At 45.7% G+C, this 18,436-nt stretch overlaps 1 protein-coding gene across 2 annotated transcripts; it reads right to left on the reverse strand.

Annotated features, from left to right (window-relative positions):
- Positions 1–453: 453 nt before the first annotated feature.
- On the reverse strand, positions 454–18,344 carry TNFRSF1A (TNF receptor superfamily member 1A). 2 transcript variants are annotated; one of them, XM_074809113.1, is made up of 10 exons: positions 18,179–18,342; positions 8,152–8,347; positions 7,713–7,841; positions 7,266–7,409; positions 5,604–5,685; positions 5,212–5,279; positions 4,876–4,998; positions 4,485–4,522; positions 3,558–3,717; positions 454–1,991 (listed from the first exon to the last, which is right to left on the reverse strand). In XM_074809113.1, exons 1-10 carry the CDS (start codon positions 18,215–18,217, stop codon positions 1,690–1,692), a joined length of 1,281 nt encoding a protein of 426 aa, XP_074665214.1. In that variant the 5' UTR covers positions 18,218–18,342; the 3' UTR covers positions 454–1,689. The 2 variants fall into 2 exon arrangements, with proteins under 2 accessions (XP_074665214.1, XP_074665224.1); XM_074809123.1 differs by lacking the exon at positions 4,876–4,998 and having other exon boundaries at positions 18,179–18,344.
- Positions 18,345–18,436: the final 92 nt, after the last annotated feature.

Below are 18,436 nucleotides of genomic sequence, written 5' to 3' on the forward strand. Positions count from 1 at the left end.
TTCCTACTCTGTCTTAACACAGTGCTTTGGTTTCTCAGACAAAAACATGCTTCTGTAAGATTAGCACTAAAGTATAATCGATTATCATTCTTTTAAAGATATTTTCCTCTTTAAAAAGCCAAATACAAAATCACTCGCTGTATGTTGTTTAAAAACTCACTTTAAATACAGTAGCACCCCCTCTGACTCATGAATATCTGAGAAGACCTGCAACCGGATTTAATTTCAGTCCTACTTCCTGCCCTCAGCCAGTTTCCTGTGACTTGAGGGCAGCTAAACTTTACATACAAAAGTTCATAAAACTTGTTTTTCAAAAAAATTTCATGAGACCATCAAGCCACCCACACTCTTGCAGCCCGGTCTGGCCACTTCTGGAAGTTATTCCCCTTCCTCTGCCCCCACTCAGTCACAGAAGAGAAGTCGATATGGACAAAATCAGAATGGAGGCAGAGGTAAAAATATGAATTTTAATCCAGAGTATTTAGTGTATTTATAATAGAAAGTTTTGCTCTGGTCAAGGGATTAGAGATTTAAAAAAAAAAAAATCCACGTTACAAATGTGTGGATAACCTGCACCTGATGCAGGCTAATTGATTTTTGCTTCTTCTGTTTCCCCCAGGGTAATACCCATGAGAAAGTGATGGTCAGAGCCTGGAATGGCTCCCACACCCACGCAGCAATCACAGAATGCAGTCCAGAAAGTAGTGTGAAGTTATTCAACAGTTGCTAAAATATATATATATACACACATGTACACATACACAGTTCCCTTTGCAGTTAGATCAGATTCAGCAAATTGTTCAGAGATAAGAGAAGCAGGTAGACACAAGCCCACCGACCTGTGTGTACCTTCTCACCCAGACGCACACATCCCTTCCCACTCTGCGCTTGGACAAACACACAGGCAGGTGTTTTGTTAATGCTATCTTACATGGTTTCTAGGTACAGAAAAAAAGCTTGAGAAAAAAGCACCAACCCCCTCATCTGACTCAGTGGCTCGGAATCCTTATTCCTCTTGAGCCTGAGGGAAATGGGGGTGTGGAAAGGATAACATCCTCCTGTTTCTCACAGAGCCACCACTTCTGATCTCTGTGACTCTTCTGCCACAGCGATAACTAGTTGATACCGAAAGAGGGCAATCCTCCCCTGCTCCCAGAAACAGGCACATCCTCCCACCATTTCCCTTCAGTCAGATTTAGCAATCAAAGGGCTGCAATGTGAGCCAGTTCAACTGTCTGATTTTGCAGAAAAATAGATCTGCAAAAAGTGAGTACTTGACCACCTGAACAGCCAGCTTAACCAAGTCACCCTACAAATTTACCCACCACATGGTGGGTAGAGCACCTGTTTCAGCAACAACTTGTCCACAGAGCAGCTGATCTTTCAAGTCACTCTAAGCTCCTGTTTTCATCTTGGTCAGAGTCCGCACACCACTTCCTTTATGAGGTGCTTCCCCTCCTTGGGAAATGAGTTGTTGCAGAGGTCTGTCTTGGCTTAAAGGTGTTGAACTACAAGGTGGTTGAGAAGCAAACCTCAGCCTTCCTCCAGCATAATCTGCTGCTGTCTCCAACAAACCCAGCTGAAAAGCGTTAGAAAGATAGAGCAGTATGAGAAAAGGAAGACGGGAAAGGAAGGGAGTTATGATCCTCTCTTAAGAGTCATAGCAAGGGAAACTAAAACAGAAATAGATTAAAGATGATTGTGGAGGCTGCAAGGTTGAGGAGAGTTCTGGTTTAGCAAAGCCTCTTGAATAGCTTCACTGCAGCCACTCAGCTCCATCTGGTTGAGAACACAGCTGATGTGCTCCACAGTTGCAGCATGGCCCATCCGCAGTTTCCACAGTCTAAGCATTTCATACTGGGCATCTCGTAAACGCCGATGCTCAATTTCAATTCGCTCTAGATCATAGTCACTCAGACCCAGACGCCTCACAAACTCTTTCCACCGAGATGGCGGTACGTGATCCACCACAGTGTAGAGAATAGCAGGGTCTGTGAAAAGAGAAGAAAAAAGTGTGAGAACCAGGATTCTGCAGTCTCAAAGAGAATGCAATTAATCCAGGGCTGGATGGTGTCTTGGGATCGTGCATTGCCCCATCCTGTTCAGGTCTTCTACAGAGTAGGCACACAGACGCGTGTGATGCCCAGATTTGCTCTTATCACTCAAAAAGCCAAAGGGAATGCTTCCATATGCTCTTGTGTAAGGTTATGAGCAGAGCTGACCACACACGCTTAGGGCCTTGCTACCACACGTTCCTGCAAAAGGAATGCTCTGGGTCACTATCCCAGAGGCATTAAGACTGACAGCCTGTCACCACATATGACAACCCATTTTGCTGGTAGGGAAAAGGGACAACAGAAAGGCCTTGCATAGGTGTTTAGCATATACAGCCTCTGGAAACGCTTCTGCCTTTGTACTGTGCCATGCATGAATGTTGTGGTTTGAGCCCAGAAGGCAACTGAGCACCACAAAGCTGCTTGCTCACCCCTTCCCCCTCAGGAATGGGAAGGAGAATATACAACAAAAGGGTTGGGAATTGAGACAAGGACAGAGAGGCATGACTCGCCCCTTACATGTCACAGGCAAAAGACAGACTCGTTAGGGGAAGAAAAAGAATGTCCATTTAATTCAAACACCATCAACACCACCACTTAACAGAGTAGGACAGTAAGAAGTATAACCACATCTTAAAAACACCTTCCCCACACCCCTCCCTTCTTCCTGCGCTCAACTTTGCTCCTGATTTCTCTACCTCCTCCCCCTGCAGCGGTGCAGGGGGCAGGGAATGGGGGGGTGCAGCCAGCCCTGCCGCTCCTTCCTCCCCAGGGAGAGGACTCCTCCCATTCTCCCCTGCTCTGGCGTGGTGTCAGGAGACAGTCCTCCACTAACTTTCTCCCTCTCACGGGTTGCAGCTCTTCCCAAGCCGCTCCAGCGTGGGTCCCTCCCACGTGTTGCAATCCTCCCAGTGCTGAACGACAACAGCGGGGGCTTCCCACAGAGTCCAGGTCGTCTTCAGGCGCAGCCACCTTCTCTGGTGTGGGGTCCTCCACAGGCAAGTCTCTGCTCCACCACGGACCTCCAATGGGGGAGGGGGGGGTGGGGGGGGGTGCAGCCCTGCCATCTCACCACGGGCTGCAAGGGCGTCTCCACTCCGGCACACCTCCCCCCTTCTTCTCCTTTCTTCCACTGACCTCGGTGTTCGCATACGTGTCCTCCTCACAATTCCTCCTCACAACTCCAACTCCCCCTTACCGGTTCCCCTTCTTAAATACGTTATTACAGAGGCACAGCCACCGTCGCTAATTGGCTTGGCCTTGGTGCAGAGGTGGGTCCAACTTGGAGCCACAGGAGCTTTAAGAAGCTTCTCACAGGGGCCACTGCTGTAGCCCCCTCCCCACTACCAAAAACCCCACCACACACACAAACCCAGCACAATGAACATACACGCAGGTCATGTACACCGGCTCAGGTCCGTCCAACATCCTCCTAGCTGCGCTTGCACAATCAGGTTCTCATTTGTCTGGGGAAGGAGGGAAGGGTGGGGGAGTTTCACTTACTGTCTGGAAGCTGCGTCTTCCTGGCAGGTCTGACACAGTCTGGTAACTCATGGGAACTTTGCAGCAGAGGTGCAGGTGGTGGTGTTGCATTCACTGACAATTCTGTTTCTTTCTGGGACTCAGGAAGAAGGATGGAAATTTCACTTCTTTTTACCTCAACCTAAAAGACATGTTTTCTTAGTCCAGAACCACCCACAACAGCACAATACACCTGTTTCTTGCAAGGAACCACTAGCTTTACATACTAAAGTTTATCCAAAATAGGTGGGGAGCAGGTGCTGAGGTTTTAATTCTTCCTAATGCCTTGAGCAGAAGGCACCACAAATTTCTTTCCAGCAGAACCCAAGGAGTTTAACTCTCTTTTGGCATCTAAAAACAGTAGTCTGGAAAAAAGTATTTCTTTACAAAATCAGGTAATGCTGGAACCTGAAATCACCACCATTCTAGAAGCTCCACATGCCACCTTTTCCATCAGCCTTCTCTGTAAGGCTGTGGAAGCCCCGCCTCAACTACTGCTTGGGCCCTCTTAATGGCAGAACAACATGGGACCTGAGAGAACACTGTGAAGCAGCACTGAGAGGCTTGTGGGGTCAAGATCTGAAGTGAAATAAAATTAGTTAAATCCTTCAAGCTTAAGGTATATAGGGAGAAAAAGGGATTAAGGAGCAGCTATCTGAAAATAATGCATCCAGAAAGAAAAAAGCAAAAAGCCAGGAGATTGAAAAGCAACCTCTAGAAGAAGGGATGTCAAATGTTAATGGCTTCACCCTCTACAGGAAAAGACTTCTGAATTAAACAGCCCTATTACTCAGCTCATTTGAAAATATAAGGCCTAAAAACAGCCCTTGGGGAAAAATGTTACTCTGGATCCCAGGCTAACACAGTTGAAAGCAGAAGGAAAGATCTTATACCCATCCTCTTGCTCACCTCAGATACTGGCTCCTTGGTTGTCTGCGGCAAAGAAACTTTAAAGAAAAAAAAAGAAAAAAGAAAGCAGAAATTATTTTCGCTTCCTCTCATCCCAGAGAAAACAGGAAAGCAGCTTGCACAATCCTGCCCTCAAAAAGGTTTTCTAGCAAAATGCACATCTCCCAGCAATGAGCTCACATTGCACTTCCAATCACAGCTATGGTCATGGATGCAGAGTTGCAAGAACTGCACCAATACGCTTAGCTGTCGAGTTCTTGTGTTCCTCTGGCCTTGCAGCAAAGCAGAGTAACGGGATCCCACTTCTTCCCTCACACGTGTGCGCATACACAAGCACACAGAGAATGATGTCTATCCCAGTTAATATCTCTGCATATGCTGCTGTACTCACCACAGGAGTAGAAAGACGACGCTATCCCATTTTTCTGGACCATCTTCACTATTTTATTTACAACATAGAGGACAGAGATAACTCCAAATATTGCAACAATGATGCCAAGGACAAGGCTCCCATCTGGACAAAAGGATGAGGGCAAATGAGTGAATGACTGAGAAAGGAGGATGTAAGTGCTAGAGGAAGAACAGCAAGTGAAGATGTGCAAATGGTAGGGAGAAAAAGAATAATGGTTTGAGAGAGTGGAGAAAACAACACTTTACAGAAGGCATTAACAAAACAAAATCCCACACTGAAAAGATTTCACTGTCCCTCAGTTCCCCCAGTACTCACTCAGCCCAGACGGAGTCGGTGAGGTAGCCACTGAGCTATGACACTGCAAGCACTCTTCTCCAATGCAGCTGAAAGAGCAAATCAGAGAGGTGAGCACGCATGAAACAAAACACCAGCCATGTGCAACAATCCTAAGTAACAGACGAGTCAAGACGAGCCTGCAAAGCAGAGCAATGCAGTGTGGCTAGTGGCTTTGGGTTCTTAGTGGGCTGATGCCTACATGGAGAAGACTGGGGGTGGCAGAGGGGAAGACCCAATTGCCTTGGAAAAGCAGAATGTTGTAAAGTTATGTCAAGATGGACAGAGCCTTGTGAAAAATTTCCTCCCCCTGTGGGGCTTGTGTCTGCTCTCTCTCCTACTCAGCAGAGGGGGATACAGAGAAAAAAGTTCACCTGTTGCAAGGCTTGCAAACGTTACTAAGTGTCAAGAAGAATCCCGGCTTACACCTGCAAATTGTGTCTCTGTTCTTTGAACCTGTAGAGAAAAGAAGAAACTGTAGCCATAAGCTGGATGGAGAAGAAAACAAAAGGAGAAAAATCCACTCCCAGATGGGTGGGAGATTATCCCTCTTTAAACTCAGAGAACTGCTACTGAAGAAGAGAAAAAGGATCAGTCTATGTTTGAGGACAGGGTTGGGGGAGGATAAATATAATAAAAAGTAAGGGTACCACTATCCTGGTAGGTCAGAGACCTCTGTAGAACCTTGGAAAGGGACTAAAATTACAGTGCAACTGAAATTGGTCTAACGGATAATGGCAGTTCCAGCACAAAAGCAGGGAAAGTCACTCAAGTTCAAGCAGCATGACAGGAAGGGGAAATCACATTAGTAAGGCAAAGACAAGGGAGAAGTGGTCCCTGAGCAGCTGGGACTCGTGAGGAAGTCAGTTCAGGGCAGGCAGAAATCACTTCAAGCCATGGGACACATTCACTCCTGTGATCTGCTATGCTGTGAGTGGAAGGGGTAAGAAATGAAAGAGCTATTGCTTCTAAGCAAGTCACAGTATGGAGACTGAGTAAAACAGGTATGGGGAGGAGCAGGCAAGAATAGTGATGGAAGGACATAAAGCTGCATGACGGGAGGGAAAAAGGTGCTTGAAAAAGAACCATGCATTCTGCGGCAAGCAAGGGACAGGACAAAACCAGTTCTACATCAGCCAAGAGGGAAGGAAATTGCTTAAGGGCAGCATACGATGATGACCCTTGAGGACAGGTGTAAGCGTGGAAACCGTCCTAGAGGAAGATTACTGAGCACCAGAGGGAACGAATTCACCAGTGAGACAGTAAAGCTCACGCTAGGCAAGGTAAGAGAAGGGAAAGGGATCAGGAGAAGCAGAATTTGCAAAGAAGAGGTGATAGCTTTAGGACAACAAGGTAAGGAGCATTTAAGGGACATGAACAGAATTATACAGTACAAGGTAGATGGCGGCACACAGTATTTGGTTAAGATCTCCGATTCCTGGCTGGAGATGAGGCAGCTTGGGACAGCTAACATGGGTACTTCTCCCAGACACTTGCACCATCCCCAGGTCACACCCAATGCCACTCAGTACAGTTCAGCATTACCTGAGCAGCTCTTTACTTTAAAACACTGCACTGTGATGGTTCAGCAACTGACTGACAAGCAGTTCAGCTGAGCACTGGCACTAGTGGTATTTTCAGCCATTGCACTCAAAAGTGCCTCCAGCAGTTGGAGGGAAATGCAACGAGCATCAGGAGAAATATCCACACAAAGACAAAAGACCTTGCTTCAGTGCATGCAAGGCAGAGATACCAAAATTAAGTAGCAAATATCTCCTCACAACAGCCAAAACCAAGAAACCATTCAAGGACAAAAGGAAAGTAGAAACTGTGATAGAAAATAGGGTTTGATGCCAAGGCAGGCAGAAAATGGCAGTCTTTCTGGGGAGAGTGGACGAGGAAAACCAAGAGTTGTTCCAAAACTACAATTACTTCAGGGCAAGGCACTGCAGCATGTCAGAAGGTGAAAGGAGGGGCTATTAATGTCTACCTGAGAACAGTATGTCCATAGTGGAGCCACACCCATCCATACTCACAGTTGGCAATAATCCCATTGACACACGAGCTGCAGTTCCTACACTGGAAGAGATCGGACAGGCCAATCTGATACTGATGCTTCCGACAGCCGCATACAGTATCTTGCTTTGGGGTGCAGGGGGTCTCTACTATCTGCCCAAACTCTGTGGAAAGAAAGGAGAAGTGATTATTCCAACCTCTTCCTTTACCTTGAGCTAAGAGATGCAGTGACAGGTATTGCTATCCCCTAATCTTCTCAGAAAAAGGCCAAAAAGGCCTGCAAACTCTGTCTCAGACTGTAGTAATTTGGTAACCCTTATTCCTGCTGTCCCCAATCCTTTCCCATACACTGTCCTTCTGCCCATTCAATTGCTTACTCTTCCAAGCTTCTTGCTCATCTTGCCATCCCCTCCAGCCCCCTACCCACCAGTACCACACATTTTCATCAGGTCCTACAGATAACTCACCCATACGGCAGTGTGTACACTGGAAGCATTTAGACATGGTGTTATCAACAGCTGTGAATGTGCCATGAGCACACGGAAGACAGACAGGTGCCTGGTCAGGCCGATCACAGTCTTTTGCCTTGTAGGTACCTGCAAGAAAATCACTTAACAGACCTCTGACAGGAAGGCAAATGCGTTGTCTTAGGGAGGATGGGAGTCATGGATTGCTCAGAGAAACCCTGAAGTTGATGGTGTAAGGACCAAGTATACTTCCTCTCACCAGTGTGAAGGACACTGACAGACCAAAAGAAGAGACAAGGAATGAGAATTTATCCAGGTAGGGATAGGTACCAAGGAAAGGGAGCACTGATGTAGCTGTAGGAGAGAGACAGTTTGAGAGTACCGGACAGGGAAATGCCTCTAAGGTGAAGGTCACTATTACTGTACTCATTTTACGTACCTGCATGGCATCTCATGCAGCAGTGAGTCTCACTGGGATGTAGGTATTGTCCCAGTAGACACTGCCTCTCTTCTCCCCTCAAGGGGTTAGAGGGGTCTCTTCCATCCAAAGCTACCCGATGGACTTGCAATGTATATGGCACTGGAGCAATTCCTACAGATTCCTTTGATAACACGCAGATGAATGTTAAGATAACCTGTAAATACAGAGGGAGAGAGAGGGAAAGAAACAGGAAGAGAAACAAGGTGAGAAAACATCACATCCCCTTGCAGACTGCACAGCTGACTTCAGCACTTACAATTAAACCTTATTAAACAGTGAGTTCAATTGACTTGACCAATTCTGCTATCAGGACCCTCCACTGACAAAAGTGTGGAGGCAGATTAGTTACCACAAAAAGCCCCAACAAACTCATGCCTATCATCTGTGTTATTAATATGCCATATGTCTTTATGACAAACTGATTGTATATAAAGCAAATACTTTTCGTGATGTGCAATTCGTAGATGGAATGCCTTGAAAATGCTGCAGCTTGCAAGAAAGTTACTCAAGAGCAAAGAATGTTTTTATAAGAAAGGCAGTAAGACTGCCCATCTAGAAACAGTTCCAGAGAGAAGAATGCATCCAGTACTTGCGGTTCTACTGACTAAATAAACCAGATGGAAAGTTTGGAGTAAGAAGGCAGAGGAGGATCTCACTGCATGCAAAGTAAAGAAAAGCTTCCAAAACTCCTCTTGAGCAAGCCAGCCCTAGAAACGTGGGAAAGTTAGGTTTTCGACTTCTCCCCATAAAACATAGATTCTTCCTTTAAAACTGCAGCTGTTAACATTCGGTCTGAGCAGTCTGCCACAAAAATGTGCACTTTTTTCTTTTTTTAATTCCTTTAAGATTTACTTGCTATTTTTCATTTTGAAGATGACTTGTCAAGAATTTTAACAGAAATATTAAGATTAGCACGACTGCAGTATGACTGTAAGAGAGCATGAGCGTGTGTACACACAGACGCACGAAGGAACAGCAGAACGAAGGGTTAAAAGAACAGCCTCTACAGATAATGAAGGACACCATTCCCTGCACGCTGTTTTCAGGACGCTATTCCCAGCAGCGAAATTGAGAAATGTGCTGTTTATGTCCGAGCCAAAAGGTCTACACTCAGCATAGATGACTCATTGGCAAAAGACCCTGCACTAGGAGGATGGTAATAAAACTGCAGCATATCACAAACACGATTCCTCTGCCTGTTGGCCCAGCAGAAAAACAGACTCTAGGCATGTATTTCAAACATGCCTTCAGACAAGGAAAAAACACAATAACAAAAAGGTTAAAAAATTATAAAATAAAAAAAAAAAAAAGAGAAACAACTTGACCCAAGATTTATGGAGCCTAAAGTCAGCAAGTTTCTATGTCAAACGTCCATCCCATACCAGCTGATGACATCCAAGGGGTATGATGGACTTGTCCAAAAAGTAGTTTGTAGTGCCACACCATCTGGACATACGTGTGTTAGTGCTTCTGGGTATGTCGTGGAGAGCATGTGCCAATGTAGTCTATGCATCGGATGGTGTGAATGCATGAAAATCAACTCCTCTTTTTTTCTGCAAATAAATACCACCCCAACCCATCCATACAATCTCTGTACATAGAGTTTTACTACACTACCTTCCCTACATTGTAATGTTTTCCCAGCTTGCTTTTTTGAAAGTGGCAAGATGTGTAGCTGTAGAGGCACAGCTTCAGAGTTCTGTTTCTTTTTGCTTTTTCAGCTAGGAGAGTTATAGCAAAAGCAAAGCAAACCAATAAGGGTAAACCACAATGCTGATACCAATTTTGTGGTTGCAAGCTTAAGAGAGGATACGCAAAAAGAGATGGCTATGACAGCCCCATGCTGTCCTGTTTCTCTCTCAAAATTAAAGCTTTGGGGGAAAAAGGTACATACATGAAAGCAACTTAAAACCTCAAGGATAGCACTTTGTAACTCTGACAAAGCAAAAACCCCATTTTTCAGAGCACTCTGTCATACAAAGACATATTCACTAGACCAGATGTTAAAATGGTGAACAGGAAAAAGAAAACCACATATTTAAATGACTATCATTTCAGACTTAATTAGCTGACCACACAATAAATGCAAGTACTCCAAGAACTCAGTAGAAATAAAACTCGTTTCAGCAGCTGACAGTCTTACAAGACTGATTGCTTGCAGGAAAATAGGTGAAAGATCTTTCACACAGATGGCCTGACAGCAAAATAAAAAGTAAAATAAAAAAACAAAATCCTGATTCTCTACCCAATGATTAATTCCCCGACACGGGAATATATATAACTAGCCCCTAGGTCAGACAAGTCAGCAATAGAAACAACAGAAGAAAGCATCAAAGATCAAGCCAAAAACACATAGAAAATTGGTCAGATGCACCTTCAAAAACAAAATAAAACAATACAGGTGTTTTCAGTTTTTCAGATTAAGTGAAAGCATGTCTCTAAGTGTAATCAAACCAGAGTTAACACATTATCACTGATGAAAATCTGAGGAACAGAGAGTCACAAACCACAAGTGACTCACAAACCAGCGACTCGGCCTTCCAGAAAAATCATTCATATGACAGGGGAAAAAAAAAAAAAAACACACCACCATCTTAAGCAGCTCCCCAAGCTGTTCAGCAGTATACTGATTTATACCAATGACAGAATTCATAAAATTCAGGAAATACATGAAACTAGAATAGCACAGAATATTTCAGTTGGAAGGGACTTACAACGATCAACTACTCTGACCACTTCAGGGCTGACCAAGTTAAAGCATGTTATTAAGGACATTGTCCAAATGCCTCCAACACTGACAGGCCTGGGGCATCGACCACCTCTCCAGGAAGCCTGCTCCAGTATCTGACCCTCTTGGTAAAGAAATGCTGCCTAATGTCCAGTCTAAACCTCCTCTGGTGCAGCTTTGAGCCATTCCCACATGTCCTATCGCTGGATCCCAGGCAGGAGAGCTCAGCACCTCCCTCTCCACTTCTCCTCCCCAGGAAGCTGCAGAGAGTGATGAGGTCGCCCCTCAGCCTCCTTCTCTCCCAACTAGACAAGCCCAAAGCCCTCAGCCACTCCTCACAGGACATTCGTTCCAGCCGTTCCACCAGCTTGGTTGCCCTCCTCTGGACGCGTCTGAGGACCTTCACATCCTTCAGTTGTGGGGCCCAGAACTGCACCCAGCACTCCAGGGTTGGCCGCACCAACGCTGAGTACAGCGGGACAGTCACCTCTTTTGCCGGCTGGCCGTGCCGTGTTTGATGCCCCCCGGGATGCGGTTTGCCCTCTGGGCTGCCAGGGCAGGCTGCTGACCCACACTGAGCCTGCTGCCGACCTGCACCCCCAGACCCCTTTCTGCAGGGCTGCTCTCCAGCCACTCCTCTCCCAGTTTACACTTGTGCCCGGCGTTACTCCTCCCAGGTGCAGAATCCGGCATTTGTTCTTGTTAAATTCATCCCATTAACCATAGCCCAGTGCTCCAATCTATCTAGATCCCTCTGCAAGGCACCTTGTACCTCAAGAGAGTCAACAGCACCTCCCAGTTTGGTATCATCAGCAAACTTGCTAACGGTGCATGCAGCTCCTGCATCCAGATCACTGATACATATTGAACAGAACGGGTCCTAGAAGTGAGCCGTGAGGAACACACCTGGTGACTGGTCACCAGCCGGATGTGGCCCCATTTACCAAGCAATGAAGCCTCAAGTCATTGGTGACAGCTCACTGAAATAAGGTGATTTTTCCATCGTTAGATTTATAACATGCTCTGATTCCACAGACCATAAGAACAAGTACCTACTAACCAGTGCTGCATAGAAAAGTGGACAGCATGTATTACCTAAGCCAAATGATAATTCAAACCACCAAACCACATCATGCACACCGGTGATTCACATTTTTAGTGAGCAGGGACTTCCCAGGAAAAAAAGAATCAGCAGAAACTCTAGGTTTTACTTTTGAAACTGCTGCAGAAATAAACAAAATATGGCAGATGAAAACAAGAATGCTGCATCCTTAAATCATTCCACCCCTCTGGGTGACAGCTATGTGTCCCATACATTCTTCTCACATGTGAGGCAACCCTAGTTCCTTCTTATGTCTCATGCCAGCACTTACTGCCGGCAGCTACAGTGAAAAAAAAAAACACTGCAAAAGCTCAAAAGCTCTTCTATGCAAAGCTTTGGCGGCTGAGACAGGATTTAGGAGTCTCTGCACCATCTTCAACCTCAAATATTCTTGAATCACTACCACCACTTCAATTCACACCCTTGCTGCTGTTTCCGCCACATCAGGCCATGCACCGAGAACTGCAAGTGAGGTGACATCTCTACAGTGTCGTGGTTTAACCCCAGCCAGCAACTAAGCACCACGCAGTCGCTCACTCACTCTTCCCCACCTCCCAGTGGGATGGGGAGGAGAATCAGAAAAAAAAGTAAAACCCACAGGTTGAGATAAGAGCAGTTTAATAACTAAAATAAAATAATAACAACAATAATAACAATAAATATAATAATTGTAATGAAAAGGAATATAAAAAAAGAGAGAGAAATAAAACCCAAGAAAAAACAAGTGATGCACAACACAACCACTCACCACCCGCTGACCGATGCCCGAGCAGCGATCTGCCCCTCCTGGCCAACTCCCCCCAGTTTATATACTGAGTGTGACGTTCTGTGGTATGGAATAGCCCTTTGGCTAGTTCGGGTCAGCTGTCCTGGCCACGCTCCCTCCCAGCTTCTTGTGCCAGCAAACACAGGAAACTGAAAAATCCTTAACTTAGGATAAGCTCTACTTCACAACAACTAAAACATCAGTGTGTTATCAACATTATTCTCACACTAAACCCAAAACACAGCACTGTATCAGCTACTAGGAAGAAAACTAACTCTATCCCAGTCAAAACCAGGACAAGAGTAAGGCAAAGAAAGAAAGGACCAGCTAAGATAGAAGTGAAGAACGCAGCAAGATGAAAGAAAGATGGAAGCGGGGCTTGGAAATAAGAAGGGACATTTGAGAGCAGTCTTCTCAGGCCAAGGAGAAAGAGGGCACAGTATCTGAAACACAGGGACAACGCATGGAAGTGCAGCGTATCAGGGCTACTATCCCCTGCCAATGTCCACAAGGCTAGAAAATACCAATTTATTCAGCAGGGATGCCAGAGCTCTTTATCATGCACTCTGTGCAGAGGTGTAGCCCTGCTGCTATCTGCAAGGCTCCTCGCCCTCAGGGAGAAGGGCGGAGGAAGCACCTACAGTGATGCACAGGTATGATGGGAAAGCAAGGCTGGAGAGGGTTGTGTTGGAAACAAGACTTCCCTCTCCTAGAAAGCCAGAAGTGTCCAGAGTGGACCAAGGCCGGTCACAGAAAGCAAACTGGGTGGGAAGGGGCGGAATTAGACAGGTGGGAAGTGACTCCTGCCCCCACATCCAGTGCCTTGAGACCCCATGCCTGTTCATGTGAACTAACAGGAAGGCAATACTTGCTGGAGCAGACGCTCGGGTATTAGCATTCCAAACAATTCAAATAATATTGCTCATCACGAAGCTTACATTTAAAATACTTCCAAATTAATAATTTCCAGTTTAAAAACTCCTTAATGCAAAAGCATAAAGCTGAAAATTTCAGAATAAAACAATTTTATAAACCCAGACGTGCTGTTAAAACCCAGAGATTAAGAGGCTTACTCTTTTTTGTGCACACCTAACATATTCATCATTTAATAGTTTCCCCAACAACATCTTACTCAACTGCTTCTCTCAAAAAAGACTTCCCTTCTGCAAATTCCATTGTTAAACTAAAGAACTACCTGCAAATAAAAGGCATTACAAGTCATTAGAATTTCTTAATTGAAACTTCCCTTTGCATCAGAGTTCAACACAATACACACCAATGCACAAGTAATCTACTTATCAGTCATCTGTAAACTTTTTTGATGAGTCATAAAAAATTAGCCAACTTGGAAGTTCAGAGGAAAACAGAGATCCTGCTCAGGGTAACGATCTACCAAAGAAATCAGGGTGCAAGATTACCCTTTATATTTTTTGACTGCTTCAGCCATTTCCAAAAGCTCTTTGAGGTTTGCATTTTTTTTAGTCTGCTATACAAAGATGCACAAGAAACCAGAACTTCTGCTTTACACATTGAGAAATGTATATTAAAGCAACATTTACAGGAAGCTTTTCTCATTGCTCACTAAAACCTGGAAAGGTCAAAAGAAGGATACAAGAGCTGTTATTATAAATAAACCTCCATTTTATCAAGATCAGGTGGAGGAATGCTGTATTTTAGGCCTTGTCTAGAATCAGGAGACTGGTAATAGCTTTCACACAATGAAGAAATGCCTTAGAAATCTTAATTTAGAAACAAAAAAACCGTGTGATTTATCTATAAAGATCATGGACTTCACACCATAAAACGTCTGTATAAATACAGTATATAAAGTTAGAAGTTTTTATTTCATATTAGCAGAGATGAAGAGTGGAAAAGTGGCCTCCCCCTTCAATCCCAAATTGATTTTCAGCTGGGCACGAGCCCTTGACCTCTGCCTGCAGCCTGCTCACAGTGACTCACTAGGTGAATTTTTTAAGAGTGGGGTAATTGTCACATGCTGAGTCCCACTCATTGGAACTGATGTGCTCCTGTTTGTTTTAACAGAGAAATGTAGCAACATTGCTTTGAGATGTGCTTCCTGCTGTCAGGTTCCGAAGACCACAGTAGAAAGATCTGCGTTACTGAGGGTTCAAAGGAAGCACTCGGTCACCCAGGGATGAGGACAAGAGTATGGAAGAGAACACAAGACATCTGACCCAAATAAAAACAAAGCCCCTTTGTGATGACTAATGAAAATGGATAAGAAGGAGAAAAATGACAAAAACTGTTTTAGCCCAAATAATACTGCTAATGCAGAAAATGGATTACTTAATGAAAACTAAGGGAAAAGGCATCCAAACTGACAATACTGATTACTTGTGAGAACTTAAATTACCACGCAATTGAAATTAGCACAGACCTGGATATCAACATGTTCTATTTGGCTAGAAGTAAACAGTCATCAAAAATAGAAATTAAAATTAGATTAATAAGCAAATCAAAAGTTGAATGAACCTGGTTAGAGAAAGCAATCAGAAATGCAATCAAATGCTATGAATTATTAGGAAAAGAACTGAGGACAAAACAGAGGGTGTTGTTATGCCAATATATAAATCCGTAAGGACTGAATCTGGACTGTAGCTCTAGTCCCCAATCCTGAGAATATAGATTAACCCAGATATTATGCAGAGAAAGAAAACAAGGATGACCAGTGGTACAGACTGGCTGCCATAGAAGGAAAGATTAAAAATACTGGTCTATAAAAGAGAAAACTGAGCAGAGGATACTATAGCAGTCCCCGAAGTCATGAATGCCATAGAGAAGGTGAACTGGGATGGCCGAAGGTGATGAACTGGGATGGCCGAAGGTGATGAACTGGGATGGCCGAAGGTGATGAACTGGGATGGCCGAAGGTGATGAACTGGGATGGCTCTTCTCTGGCTCTTCCAGTGCAAGAACTAAGGCACCGCATAAAACAAGCAGGGGACAGGTTCAAAACACATACAGGTAGGTACTTTTTTAGCCAGCACATAGTTGCGGTGTGGGACTCCCTGCCAGAGTGCTGGGGGTGCCAGAAACATGCCTGGGTTCCAAAAGAGATCATCACACCCATCAGCAGAAGAAAAAACACACCCAGGAGACAGAAAAATGAAGACACCATTTCAACTTGGGAATTCCTACAGTCACAGATCACTGGAAGCTGGGAAAATATTTTTATTTTTCATTGTTGTACACTTGCCCTGCTTCAAAACCCTTGGTAGACACCTGCCATTGGCCACTTAGTGGAAACAGGATGGTAGACCCAACAGTTCTTTTTTACAATGCACATGGTGCCTTGGTTTTCAATTTTTATATAACGTAGCTTCCAACTTCAAAATTGCAATTCCTCCCTTTACCTTCAAAGGGTGCCAGAAGTACCCTTATGGCTATTTAATCTTTTCTTCATAAAACTGAACTGCCTTTAATAAACGAAACTGCCATTTATTTTTTTTTTCTTTTTAGTGCGACAGAAAACACAGAGGCCTCAGAGAAGACAGTTGCCAATTTTTCCACTGTGAAAGTTAGGAGTGCACAGGGAAAACACAGAGGACCTGAGAAGTCATGGAGGTTATGGACATACGAAAAGAGAAAATGCATGGAAACATGCCACAGGAAATTCTGAAGAATCAGAGGAAGCATAAAAGAATCAGAAAACTAGAAGGGGTCATCAAGAAAGTAAGAAAAGCTATGAGGGCCAACATAGGATGATATGGAAAGTAAATGGAAGATGGAAGGGCATGCAACAGAGTTAGAATTTTAACACTGAAAAAAAAATTTATTTTATGGAAAAGATAAACATTATCTGTAACGAGTGAGTGTGGTGGCATTAACTTGAAATGACATGTAAATAGGAGGGGAAAAACGTCCTCAAAAAGAAAAAGGACTGAAGGACAATCTTCCTCCAGAATATTATTTAACTGATGACAATATAATTAATTTGGGGAATCCAATGGGGTTTTGTGCATTTTATTGCCAATAATATGAATCTCACATACAGTATCTGAATTACAGAAGAGTATGTGGACCACTATTCTTAAGTCAGAATACACCTTCCCAGCTTTGCTAAGTGCTTTGAAATCCGTATGTAAGTTGACGGTTTATGTATCCCACCTAGGCCCCAGGATGGTAAGTGATCCACAGTTAGACTCAAGGTGTAGAGTGCTCCCACTCCACAGATTTAGTTCGGTTGTCCTGCCAGTGCTAGCCTTAACTCTACTACCTGGTTTCCAAAAAGCTTCCAAGCACAAAAAAATAAAGCTTCTGGAAGAAGGTAACTTTGAGTAGCATAGTCACAGCTTTCTGACAGCAAATTAACAACTAACCCAACATCACAAGTCCAGTGCCATCAAGTGCAAGTGTTTGTTAGCAGGATGCTCAGGTATTTAAGGATAAACACTCTGACCTTGTAACTTCTATATCAGAATTTACTATGTCATGATGGTAAGTGATGCCACACCCCTACTGTCACAGCTTTATCACGCATCTGCTGATACTGGATGGTCATTCACCTCTAGCAGTCACACTATTCGTAAAATACTCTGATTTCTTTTACAGGTAACTTTTCACCCGCAAAATTACAATGGACAGCTTAAAAATCTTGATTTAAGATACCCAAAAAGGTCAAAGCAGATTTCCTGGCAAAGGTAAACCCGCTTTTAAACAAACCCCATAGTTTGGGGCGTAGGCAGAGCCCGCTAATCTTTGTTTAAATGCCCGCAGAGTGGCAACTGCTACTAACAATTTACTAACAGCAACGCGCCCAGCCCGTCGCTGGCGGTACAACCGTAGGCACCCGCGGCCGACCGCGGAGCGGAGCCGGGTGAGTCCGAGGCGGCGGGAGCGGAGCTCCGGGATATCCTCCGCCATTCCCGTAAATCCAGCCGCTTTTGCCCTGACTCAGGGATAAAATCCGGAAAGGGGTTGGCCGGCGAACCCAGCGCCCAGCGGTGGGCGGGCAGGGAAGGAGGGAGCACCGCCGGCCTCGGCAGCCCCGCAGCGCGGTGACACCGCAGGCGGCCAGGGGAGGGCGGGCCAGGCGCGGCTCCGCTTCCCGGCCGCCTGTCGCCGCTCCGGTCGGCGCGGGGCAGCCTCCCCGTTCATCACGACCGCCCGCCTCGCCCCCCCGCAGGAGGAAATGGCTCCCCCGCTCCCGGGCTGCCGTGAGGGAAGCCAAAGCCCGCGGAGAGCGGGAGGCGGGCTGTCCGCAGAGCCGGAGCGGTGAGGAGCCCCGCGGCCGCGAGAAGGGGGCGAAGGCAGCTCGGGACCCAAAGCTCCGCGGCGGGCACCGCGCTGCAGCCCCGGGGGGTGGGGTGGTGGGGGGGGAAGCCCGCAAGCCGCCCGCTGCGGGACCGGAGCCCCCGCCGTGACTTACCGTCCCCAGCGAGCTGCAGGGCAGCGCCGGGCCGCGCATGGCTCCGCGGCCCGCTACGTCCCCATGGCAGGTCCCCCGCGCCCAGAGGAAGCCGCCCCAACCCTGCCCAGCCCCGGCTGGAGCAGCGGGGAGCGACGCTGCCCCGTCTCCAACTTCCTGGCAGCGGCGGCAGGAAAGAGGGCGGCGGGGAGGGAGGGGAGGTGGCCCGGCTCCGCGCCCCGCCCGCCCTCCCGCCCTCTCTCCGCACACCCACTTGCA

This window comes from Strix aluco, chromosome 2 (genome assembly GCF_031877795.1).
Source record: "Strix aluco isolate bStrAlu1 chromosome 2, bStrAlu1.hap1, whole genome shotgun sequence".
Taxonomy (NCBI): Eukaryota; Metazoa; Chordata; class Aves; order Strigiformes; family Strigidae; genus Strix; species Strix aluco.